Source organism: Oncorhynchus clarkii, unplaced genomic scaffold (assembly GCF_045791955.1).
Source record: "Oncorhynchus clarkii lewisi isolate Uvic-CL-2024 unplaced genomic scaffold, UVic_Ocla_1.0 unplaced_contig_3571_pilon_pilon, whole genome shotgun sequence".
Taxonomy (NCBI): domain Eukaryota; kingdom Metazoa; phylum Chordata; class Actinopteri; order Salmoniformes; family Salmonidae; genus Oncorhynchus; species Oncorhynchus clarkii.
The window spans coordinates 215,786-242,858 of NW_027260971.1; the positions used below are offsets into that span (position 1 = coordinate 215,786).

Genomic DNA, 27,073 nt, shown 5'->3' on the forward strand with positions numbered 1-27,073 from the left:
TGATTGAACAGCACCACCCAGTGGATGTATGTGGTAGCACAAATAACCATTATAAAATACACAAGACCATGATGTGTTTGTGTGTAAAAACGACAGTTTTACACGTTTATTTGGGTTCCCAGTACACATATTAAGGATTTGTTCAATAGTGTCCGCTTTAGGACCTCCTAATACACTGTTATGGCAGAATAGAATGTGTGGTCTGAGGGTGTAACAAGTCAACCGACTAGCTAGTTATAACTCAGAACTGCAGTCCTATATACAATCACCTCTAGAGATCTTTTCATAGGATGGCGGTTGGTTAATTAGACATTTATCAATATTGAAGAATAGCAACTTGTTGACGACTTGTTACAATCACAAGGCTTTTTGTAAATATGCCGAGATATCTTTTTAAATGCACTTCACAGCAGATATAACGTAAACTTCTTTCATAGCTCTAGAATAATCTGCCGTACGTTTTAGAGGCACAGCCTTTGGCATCCACTTAGTTGGACAGTAGACAGCATATGGTCCAGTCCCCAATCGACCCCTAGACCCTAAGCACTTGAGATCCCACAAGCGCATAAAGGGTGTCTCTCTCAAAACGGCACACTATTCCCTATGTAGTACACTACTTTCGATCAGGACCCAGTGTTTTTCCCAGCTGGGAACTTTGCGGGCCCTGGTCAAAAAGTAGTGCCCTACATAAGGAATAGGGTGCCATTTTGGATACACACATAGGGTCTATGAGGTGTTGATCTGGGAAAGGGCCTTTGTATGTCCTCTGACTAGCCATGTGTGATGAGTTGGATTGCGTGTCCTCCCATTAGAAGACAAGCACACTGAAACAGCCTCTACGGTAAGATAGATGCTGTATGCAGCCTTCAATCAACAAAATGACAGAAGTTATACATCTCTACAGATACAGGTATTACACCAAGAGAGGAAGATTTATTTCGTTCTTTATATCAAAAGTTTCAAGACCTGAGTATTTCAAGGAATAAGGTTGTTTCTTAACATACGAAAACGTACACGCATTTACGTGGACACTGAACCGTCACCAGGCTGCTATCTTCCCTTATGTGATTGAAACATGCACATCATTAATAACTAATAAAAACGCAGACTTCTCTTTATCTCTCCTTAAAAGAACAGAATTAAAATCTGGAATTTTGTCAATCACAGAACCAGTGAACGTGGCTCCCGGGGGTTTTTAGAAAGCAGACAAGTAGCATTACAGCACTGTGTATATATCATGTTGTGGACATTTCTGAAGATCCTTAAAGCATCAGTAATTATTACCGTGTGTGGACAGGACTGACTGGGTGGGTGACGAAGTTACTTTCACATAACTTCAAAGTTATAAAATTATTTTTTACTTGTTTTTAAATCATAAAAAACTTTTTTTTTCAGAATTATTTTATCTCTATCCAACAACTCCTGCCAAGCCTACTATCCAGATTTGTTTGTCCAGTCTTGCCAACTCAAATGTCAAGCCAAACATATTTGGACGGAGTTGGCAAGAGAGCCAAACAGCCTGCACCCAGGCTAAACGACTAACTCTGTCTGAAGTTACAGGTTCATTCCCTGGGCACTTAGCAGAGAGTCCAGCATGTCAAAAGTGTCTTTGTAGTCGGTGTGTTGGCCGTTAGACCCCAGCACTCCATTTGACCCCTCCGGGCCACCGTGGTGTCTCTCCACAGTCCTCGGGCCACCACCACCGTCTGAAGAGTAGTGGGAGGAGCCTCCGGCCCCTTTGGAACTCCTGCTGCTCTTAGCAGAGTGGTGGTGGTTGTTATGACTACTGACGTCAGGGTTGGCCCGTTTCCTGGAGGAGGAACTGGAGCCCCCTAGGTCGCTACCATGGCCCCCGAGGACTCTGAGTGCCAGGGCGGGGTCGATGGCCCCTCGGCTGTTCCCGCTGAGGGAATAGGGGTGCGAGTGGCCGTGCTTGGGGTGTCTGCTGGAGCCAGAGTGGTCTTTGTACTTCTCTTTGCCCTGTGGGACACCAACATGGCCGCCCTGGTCCCTCTCAGCTGATACTTTGATTCTCATCTTTAGCTCCTCGTTGCTGGCCGCAACGCCGTTCTCAACCGCCGAGGCCTGTGGTGGGAGACCTCGTGTCTTTTTAGAGCTGGCCTTGTCCCTCCTGCTGTCCCCGTGCTGGGGGACACCCTGCCCAGGCTGGGAGCGTCTTTTATGGGACTGGTGGTGAGGGAGGGCGGGGGACTGGTACATGTCCACACCGCTCTGCTCCTCTCGGACACCGTTCTGCATGGTCTGCAGGTCTGCTGCCTGTTTCTCTCTGTACTTATCCAGGGAGAGTTTCTGTGGGGGGCGCGTGAAGGGCGAGGGGTTATTGGGTAGGGCCTGTGGGTGCTTGCCTGCACTGGCCGTTTTGTGTTCGTGTTTGCCTGATGGGTACTTTGAAGGGATGGCTTGAGGAAGAAAGGCAAGGCCCTGGTCCAGCCCCAGCAGCTCAGCGTGGTCCCCAGACAGGGCCTGGTAGGGAGGGAACGGGATAGACATGTCGTCTAGTGAAGCCATCTCCCCAGAGTCTGACAGAGACGAAGAGAAGAATGAGTTGCTGCCGGCCACACCGGTGATGCCGTCCAATGAGGAGGTCCCTTGGAAGGAGGTGTCGCCCGTTTGACTGTCCATCTTGGGCTTCTTGGCAGCTTGTGTGGCCTGGAATAGCGATGTGGTGAAATTCAGTTAAAAAAAAGGGCAACACCAAACCATTCCACACCCAAACGTCAGTCAATATCATTCAGAAAACCAATCTGATGAAACAGTGAAGTAGTAGCTACTAGGGGGCTAAATGCTGAAACACTTACACCAGTTGTGAGAGCAGAACCTACCCTCCAGTTACGTATCCTTTTCAGCCTGCTGGGCGTCTTCTCCAGAATCTGCAGGAATTCATTGGTCAGCTCTACATCGGACACAAAGACAACTATTAGAACCCTGAAGGAAGTGATGGGTCAGCTCTACATCAGACAAAGACAACTCTCAGTCGGAATAAACAAGAAATAATAAACAGAGGGTGGAATTCCACTATAGAATCCCGAAGGTCTTGGGTTCAACACCTTCAATCAAGTGTTCCCAATTTCCCCCTACGAGGGTGGAATTCCACTGTCCTTAAAATTAAAATAAGAACACAAATGTTTCTGACCGTCCAGCAGTGTGAGCGTGACGGTGCGGTCCAGATACTCCCACCAGTGTTTCCCATCAGTGGAGACCGGGATCTCCCAGTTGGACCATTTACAGGCCAGGTGGATGCAGACGCAGGCGATGACTGTGGGCTTGTGCTGCAGGCAGAACGTGGTGAGGTGGAGGCTGTCGGAGGGAAGACCACAGAGGAGACACCCGTTAGCTACAGTTCTAGGGTTGGAATACAGGACATTAGCACTAGCCCTGGGACATGGCTGAAGACCCTATGGAACTGGTTTTCAAACCTTTCCCCGGGAAATCCCAGACATTTTAATGTTGTTACAGCCCTGAACTAGAGCACGGATTCACCTAATCAAGGTCTTGACGATTAGTTGACAAGTTGAATCACCTAATCAAGGACTTGACGATTAGTTAACAAGTTGAATCACCTAATCAAGGACTTGACGATTGTGCTAGTTGTGGGAGAGCTGGGGGTCCCAGAGGAGAGATTTGAACATCTCTATGGTGTCATGTCTCTGGTCTAATAAAGCTCAGAGTACAGCTGATCTGCATGCATACAGTCCATATTATAATACTGCCTTCATATTCCAGACTGTTGAGAGTGAGTGGCAGAGGCACGTACCCCGGTGGTTTTCTATGATGGATGATCGTGGCTGTTTCTCTTACCATTTCAGACAGAATCTTACCTTAGAAAACTGATACATTGAGGACAACCTAGACGGTAAACTTGTTCTTTGAGAGTACTGAGCATTTTATTGGGATCAAGCTCGTTTCCTAGAAATAATTGATGTCCACCATCCACCTGCTGTGTTCCAGTCCAGCCTGTCAAGTTATGCCATCTCACTCATACCTTTGCCAACTTTCTCTTTTAAAATCTGGGCAATACATTCATTATGGAAGTATCCTTTTGACTGTGTAAAAAAACTAACATTTTTTGCCCTCTGTCCAGACATTGTATACTGCTGTTGATAGGATAGCAAAATTATTCATCTAAGTCAGGGCAAGTACAGTTACTAAAATTAAATTTAGGAAAATAATGAACTGTAATGTTTATATTCTACTAAGGTAAAGAAGAGGATACCTATAGCATACAAGTCATTCATATATTAGAGAGAATTATGGATGATCATTTTACTACTGGAGTATTAGGTGTGTCAATTATCACTAAGAATTTGCTTGTTACCCTTGTATATATATTAGCTTCTATTTGTCAAACATAAATCAAGAAAAAACAAAACATTATTAATACTTACCGGGACAGATGCTATAGTTTACATCTTTTCACTGATCTTTAGTGGCAAGCTATATTCAGGCTACCAATTGTGTTTTAGGAAGGAGGAGACATATGCACTCTGTAGCAACCAAACGGTCAGTGAGGACAGTCTACAGCACCACCAACACGTTCACATTGTGCATTCAACCCCTATGTGCCAACACTGAGCCCTTGTACAATACACCGCACTGCTGCAGCCTGGCTGGCTGTCCGGTACCGCCCCTAGGGGTTTACCAGAAACCTGCCTGGCGCAAAGAGGGCGTTGGACACAGGAAGGGGGACCTGCCAGTACAGGAAGCTATAGTGTGCCATCACAGTGCAACATAGTGGGGGGGCGGGGTCAGGATAACAACCTGTTGGTAGCCATGAAATAGGAAGTCTGTGCCAAATCCTTGCTTGCTGTAATAGAAGGAAGAGAGGGGTCAAAGGTTAGCTCGGAATCTCAGACAAGCACTGGAATGAAATCAAATGAAAACATTATTAGAACTGGTTACTACATACAGGAGAGGTTTAATAAAAGTATACGTGTCTGTGTCGGGGTGTGTGTGTCAAAGATGAGAGAAGGTGATAAGATGGAAAGACACAGGAAGAAGGCTGTACCTCGCACTAGCTGGGAACATCTCACAACATCAGTGTGAGGATGTTCAATTGTTATTTCAAAACCTGAAAACAATGGAATGGAACATGATTAGACATTCCAAAGCCCACTGGCCATCCAGATGCAAATGAACCAAAAAGTACCACGACTACGTCCCAAATGGCACCCCATTCCCTTTATAGTGCACTACTTTAGACCAGGGCCCGCTGGGGTAGTGCACTACTTTAGACCAGAGCCCACTGGGGTAGTGCACTACTTTAGACCAGGGCCCACTGGGGTAGTGCACTACTTTAGACCAGGGCCCACTAGGGTAGCGCACTACTTTAGACCAGGGCCCACTTTAGACCAGGGCCCACTAGGGTAGCGCACTACTTTAGACCAGGGCCCACTAGGGTAGCGCACTACTTTAGACCAGAGCCCACTAGGGTAGCGCACTACTTTAGACCAGAGCCCACTGGGGTAGCGCACTACTTTAGACCAGGGCCCACTGGGGTAGTGCACTACTTTAGACCAGGGCCCACTGGGGTAGTGCACTACTTTAGACCAGGGCCCACTGGGGTAGTGCACTACTTTAGACCAGGGCCCACTGGGGTAGTGCACTACTTTAGACCAGAGCCCACTGGGGTAGTGCCCTTGTACAATAAAAGCATTTTACTGTGTGTAAAGCATAGGGTGCCCTTTGGGATGCAGCCCATGAAGTTTCCATGTATCATCCACCTATAGACAGATCCTTACCTAGCGTCTGCAGTACTATCGTTTCTAGTATCACCAGCTCCTGAGCTTGCTGATGGTATGCCTAAAGTTCAACAGATTTCATATTTGTAATGTGTCTCTCTCTCAGTATCACCATGACAAGAGATCCACATCACAACACCCAGGTACAGAGGCCTCACTTACATTACTCTTGGTGTCTAGTGGTGCATCCTGGGGGTTGACGCAGGCGTGGGCCACTTTGATGACATGTTCAAGCTTCCTAGGTTGTTCCTCCACCTTCGCAGCCAAGAACAAGGTTGTTTGGGAGATGATCTGTAGAAATAAAGACATTAAGGTTGGGTGGTATCCAGGTTTTCATATCGTCCTACCGTCCTTCACTCATCCCAGGATTTACGGTATTACAGGCTTAATGCACAAGGGTGCGCCATAAAACTGGGTGAAAACGCCTATTGGAAGTCTATTACCAGAATGCTAACATAATGAGCACAAGTAATAGAGAGGCTGCTAGCTAAATATGCTATCGAGCAGAAAACATGTTGTTTTCTTCAAAAACAGGCAGTCCAGCTCAAAGTTATACATATACAGGAAGGGGCTACTGAGGAGCGGCAGGTGGACTGGTGGTTAGAGAGGTGGACTAGTAACCGAAAGGTTGTGGTTAGAGAGGTAGACTAGTAACCGAAAGGTTGTGGTTAGAGAGGTGGACTATAACCGAAAGGTTGTGGTTAGAGCGTTGGACTAGTAACCGAAAGGTTGTGGTTAGAGGTGGACTTTAACCGAAAGGTTGTGGTTAGAGAAGTGGACTAGTAACCGAAAGGTTGTGGTTAGAGCGTTGGACTAGTAACCGAAAGGTTGCAAGACGAAGGTAAAAATCTGTCGTTCTGCCCCTGAACAAGGCAGTTAACCCACTGTTCCTAGGCTGTCATTGTAAATAAGAGTTTGTTCTTAACAGACTTGCCTAGTTAAATAAAAATAAAAAATGTTTTTTATATAAAGTCATTTTTGGTGAGTTTGTACATTTACAAGGGAATGTTAGAGACATTGTGCAACTGAACAATACTGGTTGTGGAGCAGCATGTGTACACGCTATGCATGTGTGGAGTCTGGAGTCGCTAGGCCAACGGGCCTGCCTGCTCTGAGAAGATAGGGGAGAAGCAGACGGGCCCAGAACGGAAGCAGACGGGCCCAGAACGGAGGGGAGAAGCAGACGGGCCCAGAACGGAGGGGAGAAGCAGACGGGCCCAGAACGGAGGGGAGAAGCAGACGGGCCCAGAACGGAGGGGAGAAGCAGACGGGCCCAGAACGGAGGGGAGAAGCAGACGGGCCCAGAACGGAGAGGAAAACACAAGGATTTGTTTTTTTATTTCACCAGGTAGGCTAGTTGAGAACAAGTTCTCATTTACAACTGCAACCTGGCCAAGATAAAGCACAGCAGTTCGACACATATAACAAAGTTAAACCTGGAATAAACTAAACATAGTCAATAATACAGTAGAACAAAATAAATAATGTGCAAATGAGGTATAGGCCATGGTGGTGAAGTAATTACAATATAGCAATTAAGCACTGGAATGGTAGATGTGCAGAAGATGAATGTGCAAGTAGAGATACTGGGGTGCAAAGGAGCAAGATAAATAAATAAATACAGTATGGGGATGAGGTAGTTGGATGAGCTATTTACAGATGGGCTATGTACAGGTGCAGTGATCTGTGAGCTGCTCTGACAGCTGGTGCTTAAAGCTAATGAGGGAGATATGAGTCTCCAGCTTCAGTGATATTGCAGTTCGTTCCAGTCATTGGCAGCAGAGAACGGGAAGGAAAGGCGGCCAAAGGAGGAATTGGCTTTGGGGGTGAGAGCATGCTAAAATACAGGCTATTTTATAAATGACATCGCCGAAGTCGAGGATCGGTAGGATAGTCAGTTTTACGAGGGTATGTTTGGCAGCATGAGTGAAGGATGCTTCGTTGCGAAATAGGAAGCCGATTCTAGATTTAATTTTGGATTGGAGATGCTTAATGTGAGTCTGGAAGGAGAGTTTACAGTCTAACCAGACACCTAAATATTTGTAGTTGTCCACATATTCTAAGTCAGAACTGTCCAGAGTAGTGATGCTGGACGGGCGGGCAGGTGCAGGCAGTGATCGGTTGAAGAGCATGCATTTAGTTTTACTTGCATTTAAGAGCAGTTGGAAGCCACGGAAGGAGAGTTGTATGGCAATGAAGCTCATCTGGAGGTTAGTTAACAAAGTGTCCAAACAAGGGCCAAAAGTATACAGAATGGTGTCATCTGCTTAGAGGTGGATCAGAAAATCACCAGCAGCAAGAGCGACATCATTGACGTATACAGAGAAGAGTCGGCCCGAGAATTTAACCCTGTGGTACCCCATAGAGACTGCCAGAGGTCCGGGCAACAGGCCCTCCGATCAAGCTGCAGTGGCAGCTGTACAGATAACTCATCCAAAGGCTTTGACACCTCAAATACCACTACGACATTGCTCGTCCTAATTTTTATATATTTCTTAATTCCATAGTTTTACACGTGTGTATTGTTGTGAATTGTTAAGATACTACTGCAGTGTTGGAGCTAGGAACACAAGCATTTCACTACACCCGCAATAACATCTGCTAAATATGTGACCAATAAAATGTGATTTGATTGATGAGAATTCACACATTATCAGCAGACAGCTCTCTGACTGATGTGTAGTTACTTTTCTACGACACTATTCTCTATGTAGCCAGCTTACTTCTCTCTGGTAAAACGCCAGATTAACTGGCTACATTCTTTCTATGATAAAACAGAAATATGATGGCCATGCATCGCAAAAAAAATACATTGCTTTTTAAAATTGTAAGCTCATTTAGCCTACTTGTGTGGCTGCCAGCCAAATAGCATTGCAATTCTGTCGTCATCAGATGAAAATTATGCTTATTTTCTGCCTAATGTGTTGTATTTTCTGTGAAGAAAAACTATAGTTGCACATCCCCGATCACTCTATTGAGGCAAAACACACTTGACTTTCAATATAAAACACGACCTCTGTCAATACACAGTTGGATTCACCTGCTCCCACTTTCCCCAGTTTTGCCATTTACAAAACATGTGACTAGCTCAACTGTTCTGGGGGAACTATGGTAGGGAACTAGTGTAGGTAGTACAATGTGGCTCAGCTGGTAGAACATGGAGCTTACAACGCCAGGGTTGTGGGTTCGATTCTCACAGGGGACCAGTATGAAAATGTGTGCGCTTACTACTTACTGTAAGTCGCTCTGGATAAGAGCATCTGCTAAATGACTCAAACGTACAAGGTATTTTACTTAAAAAGTAGCTACAAATATTAAAATGTATAGAAAAGCTTATTAAATAGTTTAAACGTTAGAGGACTTAACTGGCTATTTCCAAATAACCCGGTATACTGCCCAAGACGACAAGAAAATCCATCAGATCTCCCTTGTAGATAGAAGATAGCCTTGTCCCAGATCTGTTTGTGCTGCAAGTCATTGTCACACCAAGCACAATGACTATAAGAGTTGGCAGGACAGCACAAAGAGATATAGGAAGAGGCTAGATTGCGAGTCAGAAAATGAAAAAATGAATGTTACAATTGAGATGGTGATTACTTACATTCCTATGAAACTTAGTGAAAGAGTGAATCATATAAAATCTATGCATGTAAACGATTGCAGTGTTGATGATGAGTTGAGAGCTGAATACATGGGTTAAGGTATTCCAAGTGATATGCGGAAACAACAGTAATACTGCAATCAATGCATAAGCTATTCTAACATCATAGCTGGCTGATGTCATTTACCGGTAGTTGGGTGACAATCCACCTAGCTTTGTTCCCATCTCAGCTAGTTAGCTCAAGTTCACTAACGTTACTCCAATAATGAGACACAGCTGACCAAGATGTCACAACTAACTACCTCGTGAGATAACAAACCACATTATATATGTTCATAAAAATGATTAACTAATAGTTACTCGTACATCCAGTAGACGATAAGAGCTGCTAAGGCGAACGTCTAGCAGGCCAAAATAATAGCTACCGTTAGCTGATCACATAACAGAACGAGGTTAGCATGGTAGCGATCAAGTTAGCTGAAGAACTAGCTAGCGTAACAACCTCAAAGGTTACGGTTACTGCGTTAAGTATCCTATTTTGTAATCCGACCAAGACATAACGTTAGTCGAAGTATAACATTCAACTTGTATTTTAAATGGACACATTTAGCTGTGTTTCAGTTACTTGCAAAGGAAGCTAGCTAGCTACTAGGTTCCAAGCTAACAAACGGCACAACCATTTTGGTAGCTAGTTAGCCTAGCTGCCACATAGCGGGCTGAAAGACTCATTTTCAGAAAGGATACACGTTGAGTCTCTGGCCCATATCCTGAATTAGGTTGGCGGCTTGCTGTCGGTAAGAAAGTTCCCTATCAGATTCGACTCCACTGCGGCGGGACGGCGTTGTTTCTAGTTGCTCCCGGGAAAAGAGCCATTTCGAAGAAGGTCCCCGGTGCACCGCCATTGCGCTCCAACGACTAGCCCCTGGTGGCTCGAGGGGGTAGGGAGCGTAGGAAACAAAACGCGCATGCGTGTTGGCTACTCTCCTAGGACTAGTAAACCAATTGCTCAGCAAATTAGCACTATTTTAACTTTCAATACAGCAAATAAAAAAATCTCTCACAAATTGTGGAGAATCATGGATATGATAATAGGTCCATTCTGTCCAAACTTGCAGGCTCAAAGTCGTGTAAAGAAAAAAGAAGACACCCAGTATCCCATAGTTCCCCGCGCGTGCAGATTATATTGCGGCTCCACTTTTAGATCTCTACGGTCGAAAACACACCCAATCATTACACACGCACCCTTTGCCAACATGAAGGCGGATAGGGGAGCCCCTGCCATTGAAATGCAAGAATACAACTTGTGATTTCAAGAGGTAGCGAATCCCATTGCCTACGAAAATAGATGCGACACCGAATTAATATTTTGGGTGAGGCAACTCTTTTAATGCAATGTGCAATAGCTTTCCAGGATCTTAGAATATGGGGATGGTTTATACAGGCCTCGGGCCCAGAGAGCATAGCTAGCTTATGCTAATACGTTATCATAAATATCCATAGTTCCCGTTTCATTCGCTAGTTAACTAGCTAGCTACCAAACTGCATTTTCAGATACGATCTCTGGCAAAAAAATATGGGTGTCTTCTTTTTTGTTGTTGTTAACTAACGTGTTAGTAACTAGTCAGTATCAATATGCTAATGTTAACTCATCATTGGGGCTTGATTGGTAGCGTTAACGTTGATGTTGGGGTGTATTCATTAAAGCCGATTCTGTTGCAAAACTTCTTAAACGGAAGCAAACGAAACGGGGAGGGAGCTAACTGAATTTGTACATTTAAAAACTATTTTTAGTTGCAAAATGGAACGTTTTGCAACTGTTTGGAAGAATAATTACACCCCAGATCAGTGTGTGTCCAGTGTGTAAAAAGATTCACAAAATACCCAATGTTTCTTTGCATCAATTTGCTACATTAGTTTCAAATGGAAATGTCAACCAGCCTACTGATTTTTGTTGTTTGACAAACCAACGTTGAAATGTTTTGTTGTTTACAGTAAAGTGCATATTCAGATTTCTGTATGTACCAATGCAGGTTTATAATATATTATTCTACCATTGCAGCCCTGCAGAATGTCCAAGATAAGGCGGAGGGTAACAGTGGAGAATTCTAAAACCATATCTGACAGCAGCAGTAGCCAGACCACCACCACCCCGTCTCGCCGGCCCAGCGTGTTTGAAAGACTTGGCCCCAGCACTGGTAGTAATGCTGTCGAGGTGTGTACCTCTACACCTGCATCTAACCCACTGACAGATACAACACATGCATGTCCAGAGAAGGTAGAGAAAGAACATCTTTTAATTTTGGATTCATCAGAGCAAAACCCTATTTCTGCTTCATGAAATGACACTTTCTTGCTTTCTTCCTTTCAGACTAATTGTAGAAATTGGTTGAAGACTGGGAATTGCAGTTACGGCAATACTTGTCGCTACACACATGGAACTCAGCCACGAGGCAAAGGATTTAGTGGATCTTTTAGCAGGTTAGATGGCCTTGGAGAATTGCCTGTGACCCGTGTATGCAGGCAACTGAAAAATAGATATTTTATCCAAGTGGGCAACACAGTCAGACGGTCCAAACATTCTCCCATGGCTGTTTCTTATTGCATTTGATAAGCTTTGATAAGCAGTTGTCTTATGCTGAACCAATGCCGGAGATTACCATATGTTTGTGTGTAAACAGGTCAGCGGAGAGACCAACTGGCGATCTGCGAGAGAGGATGAAGAATAAGAGGCAGGATGTTGAATCAGATGCTACAAAGAGAGACCCAGAGGAGCCTACGTCCCCCACAGCCAGAGTGAGTTACTCTCCACACACACCTCGCTTTCATGTCCGATTTTCTTTTGTTCTTTAGGACATAGTGAATCACCATTTTACTAGTTAGATATTAGACCAACATGTATGGGAGTCTTCCATGTAAACCTGTCTGTGTTCTGCAGCAGCGAGACTCGTCCCGAGGCCGCCACAGGGAGAAGGAAGATATAAAAATCACTAAAGAGAGAAGCCCTGCCAGCGAAGAAGAGACCACAGAGTGGGAAGCCAACCGCGAAGGTGAGGTTTGAAAGTAGCGCCGTGTTCAATAGGCACAACGAAAAGAAAGAAAGCACGTGCCCTTATTAACATATGAAAGGAGAACTAATGAATGTCGAACCGTTTTTCACTCTATTTGGAAAAGTTGTTTGTATATTTGCATATTCTAACCTTAAGTAATGTGCTGTTGTATTTGTCTTTTAGACTCGGATAACGGCGACTACGACTACGAATTATCCCTAGAGATGAAGAGACAGAAGATCCAGCGGGAGCTCATGAAGTTGGAGCAGGAGAATATGGAGAAAAGAGAGGAGATTGTTATCAAGAAAGAGGTACCGGTATGCATGTAACGACTGTAGCTATATCTACTATAGTTCATAGAGCCCTGCGTGGTTTAAGACTGAGGTTGATCTGTTTTATAACCTTATACTCTTACAATCTCTCACTAGGAGCCGACCACCAAAACTAGGACCACTATCATATCCAAGGTAAGAAGAGATACCTACCTAACCTTATTGTCTTTCAGGAGCCATCCATATCAACACTCATATCTGGTTTAGACTTCTCTCCTTTCAGTGTCCATGCTAACCAATTCTGCCTTTATTCCACGTTGTAATTCCAGACATCCCCGGAGCGTTCCAGCTCTAGAGGTTCCCCCTCCTCCAGGAAGTCCAGTGGATCCCCCAAACACACTAAAGGACCTAAAGCTTCCGGTTCTAGGAAGAAGGAGAAGAAGACCTCTGTGTCGTCCTCTGCATCCGCCACGGCCAGATCTTCCAAGGGGGGCCACGGGAAGAAGAAAGGTCCCCGCACCCCCAGCCCCCCTCCTCCGGTGCTTCCGCTGGTGAACCCTGTCGTGGCAGCCGGGGGGAAGAAGCACAAGGGGAAGCACAAGAACAAGGAGAAGTGTGAGGAGAAGCCGCCCAAGGAGGGAAAGGAGAGAGGGAGAGATGTGGAGAAACACAAGGAGAAGAAGGAGAAACGCAGGTAAAGAGGTTCACTGCCATGCTTTGTCCAGCTCCACTCCAAGCTGTAGAGGGATCTAGCAGCCTCGTTGAATAGGCATATAACAAGACCCACTGAAAACAACAGGCGTTTAAACAAGTCTGTTAGCACTGTTGTTGAATATACTATGAAAGGGACTCACTTTTAGTTTCTCTTGGCGCTTGCAGAGACCGGTCAGACAGCTCCCACAAGGCCAAGCGGTCAGTGATGTCTGAGGAACGTTCCGGCAGCGTGTCCTCTCCTTCCAGAGACCGAGAGGCGTCCCCGTCAGCCAGGAAGAACAAGTCCACCTCCCCAAAAGTAGCCTCCCAGAAGACCCTTGCGCCTGCCTCCCCACCTCACAGGTCAGTAGCCTGTTAGACACTAAGAAGATAACAACATCATTGTCATGCCGGAAGCAGTAAGATGACAGCATAAACATCGGCTTGCAGAAATGGAGAAATATGCAGCAGTACCTGAACCTGAGACGATGGTCTAAAGATGCCATCTATCCTAACACTAGCATTTTCAGTCATGTTATTAGCAGGATTCTCATGAGTTGGTGTAGATGGTAGACAGACTAGCAAGACGGTCACTTTCCCTGAATAACCATAACCCCTCGTCCTCTCCTGGTCTTCCAGGTCTCCCCCGCCCCGCCACAAGCGCACCCCCACCCCGACCCGCCACCACTCCCCCTCCTCCCACTCTGGCTCCTCAGCCCAGAGACACTCTCCTTCCCCCCGCCGGCGCCGCTCGGCATCCCCCACCTACAACCGCGAGCCCCCAGCCGCCTCCTCACCTCCTGGCCAGAGGTGTTCCTCCCGCTCCCCTGCAGCCTCCCGGGACACCTCCTCTCCTCAGAGGAGGACTAGCCCCGGAGGACGAAACCACTCTCGGGGGCGTGAGAGAGGACGCAGCGAGAGGGGAAGGAGCCCACCTGCCCAGGAGCACCGACACGAGCGTCGAGACGGTACAGCAACTCATTAACATAAAACACAGACCATTTTCTATATGTGGTCACCACCTTTAAATAAACTACTGGTTTTCTATATGTGGTCACCACCTTTAAATAAACTACTGGTTTTCTATATGTGGTCACCTCCCTTTAAATAAACTACTGGTTTTCTATATGTGGTCACCACCTTTAAATAAACTACTGGTTTTCTATATGTGGTCACCTCCCTTTAAATAAACTACTGGTTTTCTATATGTGGTCACCTCCCTTTAAATAAACTACTGGTTTTCTATATGTGGTCACCTCCCTTTAAATAAACTACTGATTTTCTATATGTGGTCACCTCCCTTTAAATAAACTACTTGTTTTCTATATGTGGTCACCTCCCTTTAAATAAACTACTGGTTTTCTATATGTGGTCACCTCCCTTTAAATAAACTACTGGTTTTCTATATGTGGTCACCACCTTTAAATAAACTACTGGTTTTCTATATGTGGTCACCTCCCTTTAAATAAACTACTGGTTTTCTATATGTGGTCACCTCCCTTTAAATAAACTACTGGTTTTCTATATGTGGTCACCTCCCTTTAAATAAACTACTGGTTTTCTATATGTGGTCACCACCTTTAAATAAACTACTGGTTTTCTATATGTTGCTGTTTGTTTACATGAAAACAGTCTCTACATTGTGTCGTTTGACTGGACGCTGTAATGACACAGACCTGTGTTTTTGTCTCGTCCATGCAGAGAGCCGCGGGAAGCGAGAGAAAGACGGTAGCCGTGACGACCGGGACTACGAGGCGGCAGAGACGAGCTCTTCTCGTGATGCCGCCCGTGAGGACCGGGAGACAAAAGAGGGGCGGGAGCGCCGGGGTGACGGGCGCAGCGACCGACGAGGAGACTCCACCAGTACCTCCAGGGACCCCACCAGGGATAGAGACCGGGACACCAAGGACTCGACCCGGGAACCCAGAACCACAGAGACCACGTCAACACGCTCCGGACGAGACCCTCTGGAGTACAGGGAGCGAGAACGGGAGAGGGAGCGAGAAAAGGAGAAAGAGAGGGAGCGGGAGAGAGGAGAGAGGGAGAAGACGGACAGGAAGGAGGAGGCTGTCCCGGAGGAGGGGAGGGGCTATGGGAGGGGCCACGGGCGAGAGGAAGGAGGGAGGACTGAAGGGAAGGGGGAGACGAGGACAGAGAGTAGAGCTGAGAGACCTGGCAGGGGTAGGGGCCGCGAGGCTGACGCATCTGACAAAGGTGAGGTCACGCATGACATCACACATTTTATGACCAGCAAAATCTACTAATGGCCAGTTGGAGTAACAGTTGTTAATGTGTTTGTTGCTGTTGTGTTTGTGGAAGTGAGGGAATTTGATCAAGATGAACTGCGGTGCACCAGTCTATGGCTGAGGGAGGAGCTCCCTTCTCAAATGGAACAGTAATCTGTGCTGCTCGGCCATGTTGTCAACAAAGCAGCATGGAGCATCACCCAGAAACATCTCTTTTTGATCAAATGACTTTTCATTGGGAAGGCAGATAAAGCGTTTATATCAAAAGCAATCACTTTTGCACGTGAGAAAAGCCTCTGATTCCTACTCATTACTCCACGTTCATAACCTACGTCACTTTTGCACGTGAGAAAAGCCTCTGATTCCTACTCATTACTCCACGTTCATAACCTACGTCACTTTTGTTTTGTACCTGTTTCGCCGTCAGCCCAGAGGGGGGCACCTGGCTCGTGCCTGGGAGGCCGCCCGCTTCCAAAACGAATACAGTCACTGTTCACCTGGTGCGAACTCCTCCCACCGGGGCATCCCAGGCCAGATAATCCAATCCCCTCTGTGTCTGTTTCAGCATACTCTTAACTCTGTCCTTCCTGCCTCAGTTTCCTCAGGCTCCACCCGGAACGCCCGAGGCTCCCAGCAGGAGAGCGGTGGTCATGACGGCTGGGAGTCACGTAGCGGCGGAGGCTTCCGTGAGAAGAGTGCGGAGAGGAGCACCGACCGTGGGGCGGAGAGAGGAGGCGCAGAGAGAGGAGGAGGCGCTGAAAGAGGAGGTGTCGACAGAGGAGGAGCGGAGCGTGACCGTTATGACGGAGACAGGAGAGGAGGGGAGCAGGCGACTGGGAGAGACTCATCCTACGACCGAAGAGGTGGTCACACCGACCGTGGTGACCGCAGAGAGAACAGGGAGAGAGGTGAGGAGAAAAAATACATTTCATCTATAATACACGTTAAATAAAATACCATTTGTAATACGCTTATCATTGAAAAACAATCTCAATGTTCTGTAGTGAGTGATTTAAAACAGAAACGAGACATAGACAGAAAGGACACAGCTAGACAGGGCAACTGACAAAGTACACAGCTGATGCTACAAGAGGCAAGGACAACAAGAAACACAGTTATATGTAACACAAAGCCTTCGTAAAGCATCCTGTCTCTTCCTCGTACGGGAGAAGAAGATCCAGGTCCCTCAGGCCCTCTCCTCTAATGCTTTCTGAAACATTCATTCAGAATGAACCCTTGGTGTTGGATGTTGTGACTGACTGTCTGTTTCCTCTGTTTCTAACAGAGCAAAGAGCTTCCTCTCCTGGTCGGCACCCAGCCAGAGGAGAAGAGCCGGACAGGGAGGAGACCAGAGGGAGGGATGAACGCAGAGGAGAGGAAAAAGGAGGGGACAGGCGAGAGGACAGGGCCCGAGAGAGGGAGCGAGAGAGGGAACGGGAAAGAGAGAAGGAGAGAGAAAGAGAGAAGGAGAAGGAGAGGGAGGCAGAGCGGGAGAGGGTTCGGGAGAGGGAGCGAGAACGGGAGCGAGAGAGGGAAAAGGAAAGGGAGAGGGAAAAGGAGAAAGAGAGGGAAAAGGAGCGAGAGAGGGAACGGGAGAGGGAAGAGAGGGAGCGGGAGAGGGAGGAGCGAGATAGGGAGAGGAAGGAGAGAGAGCGGGAGAGGGAACGAGAGCGGGAGAGGGAGCGAGAGCAAAGAGAGAGGGAGAGGCAGCGGGAATGGGAGGAGCGTGAGAAAGGAAGGGATGAGCGACGGGAACGGACTAGGGATGAACCAAGGGACGACCGCTCTGTCCGAGACTCGCATGAAGACCGCAAGACCAGGCAAGTATCAGTAGTAACCACCAGGGTTGGGGCCAATTCCATTTCAATTCCAGACCCAACCCTGGTAACCACTAACCCATGACACTTAACTAGAATCACTCCATTGTTTTACCTTAGTTGTGGTTAGTTTCCGTCTGTTTCTTTCCAACTTAACACAACCCAGCTGACCTCTAACCCCTCTTCTCTGTGTGTGTCATCTGCAGCCGGAAGAGGCACAGGGTAGAGACCACACCCAGCCCGACTCGCCCCTCTCCCAAGCGAGCAAGGGACGCCACCCCAGGAGACGGCGAGGAATACAACAGCCCTGAGGAGAAAAGTGAGCGTTTGATTGGTGGAGGTCAGCCCAAGGTCCGCCCCACCTCTGGCTCTGGCCCAATCACCATCCTCCCCGTCACAGTACCAGTGTGTCCTCCTCCTCCAGTGCTTGACAGTAGGGACACTCTTTAATGGGAAAAACAAACAGCACTGGTTCTGTCTGGAGGAAACTAGTCCCGTATGGATTAACACCTCCCCAAAGGGTGCCTTGGCCTGATCACTTCAATATCCCTCCACGTGAGCCCAGGGCACACTCAGTAATGGTGATAATACCTTTTAATGTTTGAGCACATTTCATACAGACAGACTGGAACTCAACGTGCTGACATAGAAGTAACAGCTGGTGTTTGGTTGTTATTAGAAGGCGATCAGAGATCTTTGAGACCGAGCCAAGGCACCCTTTAAGATAACAAGGTGTTTTGTTTCTTTGACCTTTGTTGACATTTCCATGATGTTGATAAACCTTGGTGCTAACAGAATCCCTCGGCTTCTTGGTGTGTGTTCAGGTGTTGAGAAACACCGGCTGTTGAGTCAGGTGGTACTCCCGCCCCAGGACCCCCTCCTGCGTTCCCCCCCCAGCACCTCTGTAGCGGAGGACGCCAAGCCCAGCCGCTGGAAGGACGAGGAGCGCCGTGGAGGCGGGGACAAGAGGGAGGGGAGGAGCCGTCGGAACGAGGAGGCCGACGCCCGCGGAGACAGAGGAGGAGCAGGCAGAGGAGGAGAGAGACGGGGGGAGCACCCCTCAGATAGCAGTACACCTGTCTCGGCCTCCGGCTCGGACTCTAGGAGGGGTAAAGAGAGGGACGGTCGGGAGCCCACCCCTCCCCCGCCTCCCGTGGCCCTGGTCACTGAGGACAGAGATACTCCAGTCCCGTCAGGTCATGAGGAGGGCAAGAAGAAGACTAAGTCCCAGAAGAAAGGCCTGAAGAAGGGGAGGAAGGAGGAGGCTGTGGCAGGAGGTGTTTCAGGAGCTCCAGAGAGGTTCACCAACCCAGAGCCCCCCTCATCCATGGCCCTCTCGGACGCCCCCCCGCCCCCTCTCCTCTCCCCCCGCAAAGCGCCTAAGAAGAAGGCGCTGGACAAGAAGAGGAAACGATCCCGTGGCGCTGAGTCGGACGCGTCGGAGGAGGAACCAGGCTCCTCCCATCTTCCCCCGGGCAAGAGGAACAAGAGGGGTCCCCGGACGCCCCCGCCCGCGCCAAAGGAGGCTCTGCTATCCCAGAGGGCCATGCCACATTCAGTTGCAGAGCCCTTGCCACAGCCCGTCAAAATGGACGCCAACTTCAGCGACTGGTCTGACGAGGATGTGCTGGAGCGCGGTGGTGGATCGGCGCCCGTTAAGGCACCCCCCACAGTCCCCACTGAGAGGACTCCGACCGAAGCTCTTCCCAGGAGAGGAGGTCCGAGGGGGGGCAAGGAGAGGTTGGAGAGGCCTGTTCCCCTGCCCATCGCCCCTCTGCTGTCCCAGGACCCTCCCATGTTACTCCAGACCCTGCCTCCCCAGCCCCTCATGTCCCAGCCCCTGCTGAGGAAGCCTCCTCCGGAGCAGAAGAGGAGCAGCAGTATGGGAAGCAACCAGAGCAGGGCCTCATCCAGACGTCTCCGTTCTCCCTCCAACGAGTCAGCCCACAGAGAGGACCCTCAGCAGGGCCAAGGACCAGGCCGACCCAGGAGAGGACACCAGCTCCAGGGGGCCAACTCCCGAGACCGGGAACGAGAAAGGGAACGAGAAAGGGAGCGAGAAAGGGAGCGAGACAGGGAAAGAGAGAGGGAGCGTGGTGAGAGAGAGAGGGGACCAGTGCTCACAGAGCCTCCAGTGGTGAGGGGAGAGGAGCGGAAGTCACGCATCGACCAGCTGAGGAGAGGAGAGCCCAGTCGCAGCACCTCCTCAGGTACGCCAGACACATACTATTAACAGGTTTTGTTGAGAAAACAGTGAGCTCCTTTACTAGTTTGATTTGATTGATATTATTATCTCTTATATTACATTTCTGTTGGTTTTCCTTCCCAGACCGGCAGGACTCTCGCAGCCACAGCTCCAGACGTAGCTCTCCTGAGTCAGAGCGGCAGGTGCAGTCGCGGGCCGGGTCCTACGACGGCAGAGAGCGTGAGAGGGAGAGAGAGAGGGAGCGGGAACAGTTTGAGAGGGAGCGTGAGCGCAAGGACCTCCGACAGCAACAGGGGCCTCCGGGGCCACTACCTCCTCTCCAGCAGCAGGGGCAGCAGAGAGACTGGGAGCCCGAGGGGCCACGGGAGTGGGGTGGGAGGGGCCGTGAACCCCTCCTCATGCGTGGAGGCAACAGAGAGCAAATGAGAGAGCGTGATCTCCGTGACATGCGGGGTGAGAGAGAGCGGCTTCTGCCCGAGGGTCTCCTGCAGCAGCACGAACGAGAGCGGGAAAGGGAGCGTGGTGGCAACAGGGGCATTGGCCGCGGTGGTGACCATGGCAACGACCGGGAGCGGGAGAGGATGCTGCTGATGGACCTGCCGCCACATGGGGACCCCAAGAACAGGATGGACATGAGGGGAGACAGACCAGATATGAGGGGAGACAGACCAGATATGAGGGGAGACAGACCAGATATGAGGGGAGACAGACCCGATTTAAGAGGGGACATGCGAGGAGATATGAGACCTGATATGAGGGGAGACATTCGAGGGGATATGAGAGGAGATATGAGAGGAGACATGAGAGGAGACATTCGAGGAGATATGAGACCTGATATGAGGGGAGACATTCGAGGGGACATGAGACCTGATATGAGGGGAGACATGAGACCTGATATTAGGGGAGACATTCGAGGGGATATGAGACCTGATATGAGGGGAGACATGAGACCCGATATTAGGGGAGATATTCGAGGGGATATGAGACCCGATATGAGGGGAGACATTCGAGGGGACATGAGACCTGATATGAGGGGAGACATGAGACCTGATATTAGGGGAGACATTCGAGGGGATATGAGGGGAGACATTCGAGGGGACATGATATTAGGGGAGACATTCGAGGGGACATGAGACCTGATATTAGGGGAGACATTCGAGGTGATATGAGACCTGATATTAGGGGAGACATTCGAGGGGATATGAGAGGGGGGCCAGATATCAGACCGGACATAAGGCCAGATCACATGAGACCAGATATCAGGGGGCCGGACAGGGCTGAGTTCTCTCTCCTGCTCCCCCATGAAGCCTTGGGACACGGCGGCATGGACCAGGACAAAGCAGGCAACAGCCATCACCCTGTGGGAGGACAGATACAGGAAGCAGAGAAACAGGACAGCATTGACGGTAAGGATCATCTACAATCACAAACTACTAGCCTGATCCCAGAACAGTTGGTGTGACAGTGACCATGGGAGCTGGCAACAACAGCCTTGTCCCAGATCTGTTTGTCTATGTTTGTGTTGATATGGTAGCAGGTTATTGACTGAGTTTATTTGTTTGTCCTCAGACGAAGATGACGCGAAGGCGGATGACGCTGTGTCGGTGGTGTCTGGCGGGGAGGAGTATGAGCCAATCAGTGATGACGAGTTGGATGAGATCTTGGCGGACAGCGCCCAGAAGAGAGAGGATGGGCAGGAAGAAGAGAAGGCGCCAGGTACAATACTGAGAACAGGACTACACAGTCCTTCTGACTGAGAACAGGACTACACAGTCCTTCTGGCTGAGAACAGGACTACACAGTCCTTCTGACTGAGAACAGGACTACACAGTCCTTCTGACTGAGAACAGGACTACACAGTCCTTCTGGCTGAGAACAGGACTACACAGTCCTTCTGACTGAGAACAGGACTACACAGTCCTTCTGGCTGAGAACAGGACTACACAGTCCTTCTGGCTGAGAACAGGGCTACACAGTCCTTCTGGCTGAGAACAGGGCTACACAGTCCTTCTGGCTGAGAACAGGGCTACACAGTCCTTCTGGCTGAGAACAGGGCTACACAGTCCTTCTGGCTGAGAACAGGGCTACACAGTCCTTCTGGCTGAGAACAGGGCTACACAGTCCTTCTGACTGAGAACAGGACTACACAGTCCTTCTGGCTGAGAACAGGGCTACACAGTCCTTCTGGCTGAGAACAGGGCTACACAGTCCTTCTGGCTGAGAACAGGGCTACACAGTCCTTCTGGCTGAGAACAGGGCTACACAGTCCTTCTGGCTGAGAACAGGGCTACACAGTCCTTCTGGCTGAGAACAGGGTTACACAGTCCTTCTGGCTGAGAACAGGGTTACACAGTCCTTCTGACTGAGAACAGGACTACACAGTCCTTCTGGCTGAGAACAGGGCTACACAGTCCTGAGAACAGGACTACACAGTCTTTCTGGCTGAGAACAGGACTACACAGTCCTTCTGGCTGAGAACAGGGCTACACAGTCCTTCTGGCTGAGAACAGGACTACACAGTCCTTCTGACGGAGAACAGGACTACACAGTCCTTCTGACTGAGAACAGGACTACACAGTCCTTCTGACTGAGAACAGGACTACACAGTCCTTCTGGCTGAGAACAGGACTACACAGTCCTTCTGGCTGAGAACAGGGCTACACAGTCCTTCTTGCTGAGAACAGGACTACACAGTCCTTCTGGCTGAGAACGGCTACACAGTCCTTCTGGCTGAGAACAGGACTACACAGTCCTTCTGACTGAGAACAGGGCTACACAGTCATTCTGGCTGAGAACAGGACTACACAGTCTTTCTGGCTGAGAACAGGACTACACAGTCCTTCTGGCTGAGAACAGGGCTACACAGTCTTTCTGGCTGAGAACAGGACTACACAGTCCTTCTGGCTGAGAACAGGGCTACACAGTCCTTCTGGCTGAGAACAGGACTACACAGTCCTTCTGGCTGAGAACAGGGCTACACAGTCCTTCTGGCTGAGAACAGGGCTACACAGTCCTTCTGGCTGAGAACAGGACTACACAGTCCTTATTGTTTGCCAGCGGGGTTGCCAGGTCATGAGAAATTCTGGTCTAATGGCTCCTCCAAACCAGCTCAAAACTAGCCCAATATCACACACCTGGCAACCCTGTCTAGTCTGCAGTTGGACACTGATAAAAGACAAACTGTTGTGTTTTTTTATTATTGTGAACTAAATTGTTTGGTTATTGTGGTCTAAGTCCTTCATATGTGCTGTGTTCCTACAGGTCCCCTGGATGTGATTGATGTGGACTGGTCCAGCCTGATGCCCAAGCAGAAGCAGGAGCCCCGGGCGGCAGGGGCAGCTCTGCTCCGGTTCACCCCAGGGGCAGTGCTCCTCAGGGCGGGCGTCTCCAAGCGGCTGGCTGGGCCCGAGCTCCTGGAGAGAGTCAGGGAGGTCTGCAAAAAGGAGCTGGACGACCCTAAAGGTGATTGGAGGAGATATTAGTACTATTACATACTGTACTCCATCTTTCTCCTACTGGATTATATTAGTACTATTACATACTGTACTCCTACTGGATTATATTAGTACTATTACATACTGTACTCCGTCTTTCTCCTACTGGATTATATTAGTACTATTACATACTGTACTACTGGATTATATTAGTACTATTACATACTGTACTCCATCTTTCTCCTACTGGATTATATTAGTACTATTACATACTGTACTCCATCTTTCTCCTACTGGATTATATTAGTACTATTACATACTGTACTCCAACTGGATTATATTAGTACTATTACATACTGTACTCCTACTGGATTATATTAGTACTATTACATACTGTACTCTGTCTTTCTCCTACTGGATTATATTAGTACTATTACATACTGTACTCCTACTGGATTATATTAGTACTATTACATACTCTACTCCGTCTTTCTCCTACTGGATTATATTAGTACTATTACATACTGTACTCCTACTGGATTATATTAGTACTATTACATACTGTACTCCTACTGGATTATATTAGTACTATTACATACTCTACTCCGTCTTTCTCCTACTGGATTTTAGAACCATGTATAATGTGACAGACATTATCCCTACCAGCTCTGTCTACTTTACAAGACACAGACTGTTAATGGAAGTATGCATACTTAGAGCGTGGCTCAGTCAGTGTGGTGCTAGCATATGATAAAGCCCCCCAAGCAGTCAGTGTGGTGCTAGCATATCATAAAGCCCTCCAAGCAGTCAGTGTGGTGCTAGCATATCATAAAGCCCCCCAAGCAGTCAGTGTGGTGCTAGCATATCATAAAGCCCCCCAAGCAGTCAGTGTGGTGCTAGCATATCATAAAGCCCCCCCAAGCAGTCAGTGTGGTGCTAGCATATCATAAAGCCCTCTAAGCAGTCAGTGTGGTGCTAGCATATCATAAAGCCCCCCAAGCAGTCAGTGTGGTGCTAGCATATCATAAAGCCCCCCAAGCAGTCAGTGTGGTGCTAGCATATCATAAAGCCCCCCAAGCAGTCAGTGTAGTGCTAGCATATCATAAAGCCCCCCAAGCAGTCAGTGTGGTGCTAGCATATCATAAAGCCCCCCAAGCAGTCAGTGTGGTGCTAGCATATCATAAAGCCCCCCAAGCAGTCAGTGTGGTGCTAGCATATCATAAAGCCCCCCCAAGCAGTCAGTGTGGTGCTAGCATATCATAAAACACTAAGCAGTCAGTGTGGTGCTAGCATATCATAAAACACTAAGCAGTCAGTGTGGTGCTAGCATATCATAAAGCCCCCCAAGCAGTCAGTGTGGTGCTAGCATATCATAAAGCCCCCCCAAGCAGTCAGTGTGGTGCTAGCATATCATAAAGCACTAAGCAGTCAGTGTGGTGCTAGCATATCATAAAGCCCCCCAAGCAGTCAGTGTGGTGCTAACATATCATAAAACACTAAGCAGTCAGTGTGGTGCTAGCATATCATAAAGCCCCCCCAAGCAGTCAGTGTGGTGCTAGCATATCATAAAGCCCCCCCAAGCAGTCAGTGTGGTGCTAGCATATCATAAAGCACTAAGCAGTCAGTGTGGTGCTAGCATATCATAAAGCCCCCCAAGCAGTCAGTGTGGTGCTAGCATATCATAAAGCACTAAGCAGCGGCAATAGAAGCATCTTTTGTAAGTTGCTTCCATTCATCACTGGAAACATGCAGTGAGTCTAACCCAGCTCTCCGTCCATTCCTCCAGATGCTGACAAGCTGTTTGAGCACGACCTGGGTGCTCTGAACAAGGCAGCTCTGAACAGGAAGATAGAGAGGGCAGGTCTGCTGAGGAACCTGGGCCCCTGCTGTAAGGCCCTCTGCGCCCGCAGGGACATGGCCATCAGACGGCAGCTCCTCAAGAACGAAAAGGTGAGTGCTCCATGTAAATGTACTTGTACCCAGAACCATAGACTATTCTAGACCATATACCAATTGACTAAGATGGCCCTCTACTGTAGTATATATGGAGGAATGGACTGGGAATATGTAGATAGTATATTATAATAGATGGAGCAATATTTTGACACACACTGCCTATCGCTGTATAGTAAGCTAACTCTTTCTCTCTCCAGGGCCTGGCCAAGCAGATGTACCCCAGTGTTCCTGTGGTGGACAGTGAGCTCTTCCAACTCAGCATGCGTCTCTTCAAGAAGACTGTAGCCGCCGCCAGAAGCAACCAGCCCCCGTTGGGGCCCCCAGCAGGCCCAGAGAAGGCCGACAAGGGGCCACCGGGGCTAGTACCGGTAACTTCACCGGTAGCCAAGCCCAGTACACCACAGCCCCCCGAGATGTGTATCTCCTGAGAGCGTGCGGGGCTTATGGGTAAAAACAAACGCTGCATGATGAAACTGACCTGTGATCAGAAATTGAATCAGCTCTGACTACTAAGCCTGCTCTGAGTCCTTGCCCCCTAACTCTAAACCCCGCCCCCTAACGCTAAAACCCGCCCCCCTGCTATAGCTTTTTTAATCACAAGGAAAAATCTAACAAAACGCTGAAACTCTTGTCAGTCAGCAGTGCTGTCATTATGGAAGACTGATCTGATCCACAAGTACTGTACTGCTTCTACCATAGAGACTATTGGAGATACTAGCCTATGGAGGGATTGATAGAGGCCTTGTACAATGTACTGTACCTTGAACTAGAAATGACAATGCTACAGGAAAGACATGCATTTTCCCGAATAACACAGTTGTTTTTGTGCGATTGGATATTTGTTGTCGGAGGGTGATAAGTCTCCCTTTCGTAATGGCGTTGCTTTATGTTTTTTGTTTCTTTTGTTGTGCATTGGTTTTTAAGACTGCATTAAAGTGGTTAGTTGTTCATTTGTAATGGCTCTTATCCTTGCTTTGTATGGAGTTCAGTCTCAGTGCCATGTGCTGCTTGATGTCATTTGTGTATTGTTCAAGAGACATTGACTTACATCCCCGATGGCACCCTATTCCCTATGTAGTGCACTTCTTCTGACCTGGCCCATAGGGCTCGGGTCAAAAATAGTGCGCTGTACAGGGTGTAATTTGGGATGCATCCTGGCCAAACGCACTCAAATCTCTGAGTGACTTGTATGAATGTTTACTGTACTGCCAAGGCTACTCCACCCCGACATGAGGTCACTCAAAACTTTGGCAATGGCCTACTTTGCTAGGACCTCTGGGTTAAACTCAGCCAACACCCTCAGACTGCTGTGCCATAACAACACTCCAGTCTAGACTCTTACCGACATAATCCCATCAGGAGATGGTTTGACTCTTAAACTATGATGACTCTCTGCAGCAGTGTTGAATTGTCTTAATGTATTCTGTTTGCAGGTTGAAAGATTACATGAATTGTGGTGGTAGGTCTAATTGAATGGATTCTGGTGGTGGGTGTAATTAGGGCTGGGCGGTATACCGTTTTTTGCGATATACCGATATTGATGCATGGACCGGTTTGGGTTTTTATTTTACCTTCTATACCGGTATTTGAATGTTTGGTTTGTTAAATGAGATACGTAGTGTGTAACGTCCATTTTTATAGTTCACTACTTGAGTCTTCTCTCCCCATGCGGCTTTCCACACAGACCTAGCCCTGGCTCCAGGTCCTTTCACTCAAGGAGCACATTTGTTTTTCCTCGACCACGAGACACTTGCGTTTAGTCTGCATGGTCTATGCAGCACATGCAACAATGTTGATGACAACAATGCAGTTGTCACTTTGTGTCTTAATATAAATCTACTAGCATTCTATAATTACACTATTAGCTTGTTTTTTTTTTAACATCTGCAAACAGCTAGTTTGTCTTCTTAACAAGTTGTTCCTAAATCTTGTTAGCCGCTAATGCTAATCGCTAGCTAATAAATGTCCTAGTAGGAGCAAGCGTAATTAGCTTATCAGCCTGATAATACCAGTGATGGTGTAGACCTAAATCAGCATGTTTG

At 48.1% G+C, this 27,073-nt stretch overlaps 2 protein-coding genes across 3 annotated transcripts; one reads left to right on the forward strand and one right to left on the reverse strand.

Moving 5' to 3' along the window:
• Positions 1-944: 944 nt before the first annotated feature.
• Positions 945-10,308, reverse strand: LOC139402733 (cyclin-T2-like). 2 transcript variants are annotated; one of them, XM_071146642.1, is made up of 9 exons: positions 10,105-10,308; positions 9,361-9,442; positions 5,922-6,050; positions 5,760-5,820; positions 5,027-5,089; positions 4,780-4,825; positions 3,155-3,318; positions 2,844-2,914; positions 945-2,670 (listed from the first exon to the last, which is right to left on the reverse strand). In XM_071146642.1, the coding sequence occupies exons 1-9, from the start codon at positions 10,260-10,262 to the stop codon at positions 1,555-1,557; spliced, it is 1,890 nt and encodes a 629-aa protein (XP_071002743.1). In that variant the 5' UTR covers positions 10,263-10,308; the 3' UTR covers positions 945-1,554. The 2 variants fall into 2 exon arrangements, with proteins under 2 accessions (XP_071002743.1, XP_071002742.1); XM_071146641.1 differs by having other exon boundaries at positions 1,345-2,670; positions 2,820-2,914.
• Positions 10,309-10,589: 281 nt separating this feature from the next.
• On the forward strand, positions 10,590-25,979 carry LOC139402728 (zinc finger CCCH-type containing 13). Its single transcript, XM_071146631.1, has 21 exons — positions 10,590-10,730; positions 11,420-11,572; positions 11,729-11,838; positions 12,039-12,153; positions 12,296-12,407; positions 12,591-12,724; positions 12,836-12,874; positions 13,009-13,373; positions 13,559-13,735; positions 14,012-14,340; positions 15,074-15,586; positions 16,215-16,526; positions 16,904-17,438; positions 17,642-17,754; positions 18,260-19,645; positions 19,765-20,280; positions 20,910-21,047; positions 21,211-21,357; positions 22,903-23,103; positions 24,862-25,025; positions 25,229-25,979. Exons 2-21 carry the CDS (start codon positions 11,429-11,431, stop codon positions 25,457-25,459), a joined length of 5,781 nt encoding a protein of 1,926 aa, XP_071002732.1. The 5' UTR covers positions 10,590-10,730; positions 11,420-11,428; the 3' UTR covers positions 25,460-25,979.
• The last annotated feature ends 1,094 nt before the right edge of the window (positions 25,980-27,073 follow it).

What these genes read in the sequence shown, in the direction of transcription:
- LOC139402733 (XM_071146641.1), bottom strand. Translation starts at nt 10,262, where the DNA reads ATGGCGGTGCACCGGGGACCTTCTTCGAAATGGCTCTTTTCCCGGGAG. An exon ending in ATGGGCCAGAGACTCAACGT is followed by an intron (nt 9,443 to 10,104) that starts GTATCCTTTCTG and finishes CCATGTATTCAG; the next exon opens with CTCTCAACTCATCATCAACA. An exon ending in TCACTAAGTTTCATAGGAAT is followed by an intron (nt 6,051 to 9,360) that starts GTAAGTAATCAC and finishes TTATTTCTACAG; the next exon opens with ATCATCTCCCAAACAACCTT.
- LOC139402728 (XM_071146631.1), top strand. Translation starts at nt 11,429, where the DNA reads ATGTCCAAGATAAGGCGGAGGGTAACAGTGGAGAATTCTAAAACCATA. An exon ending in CAGAGAGAACAGGGAGAGAG is followed by an intron (nt 16,527 to 16,903) that starts GTGAGGAGAAAA and finishes TGTTTCTAACAG; the next exon opens with AGCAAAGAGCTTCCTCTCCT. An exon ending in GGAAGAAGAGAAGGCGCCAG is followed by an intron (nt 21,358 to 22,902) that starts GTACAATACTGA and finishes GTGTTCCTACAG; the next exon opens with GTCCCCTGGATGTGATTGAT.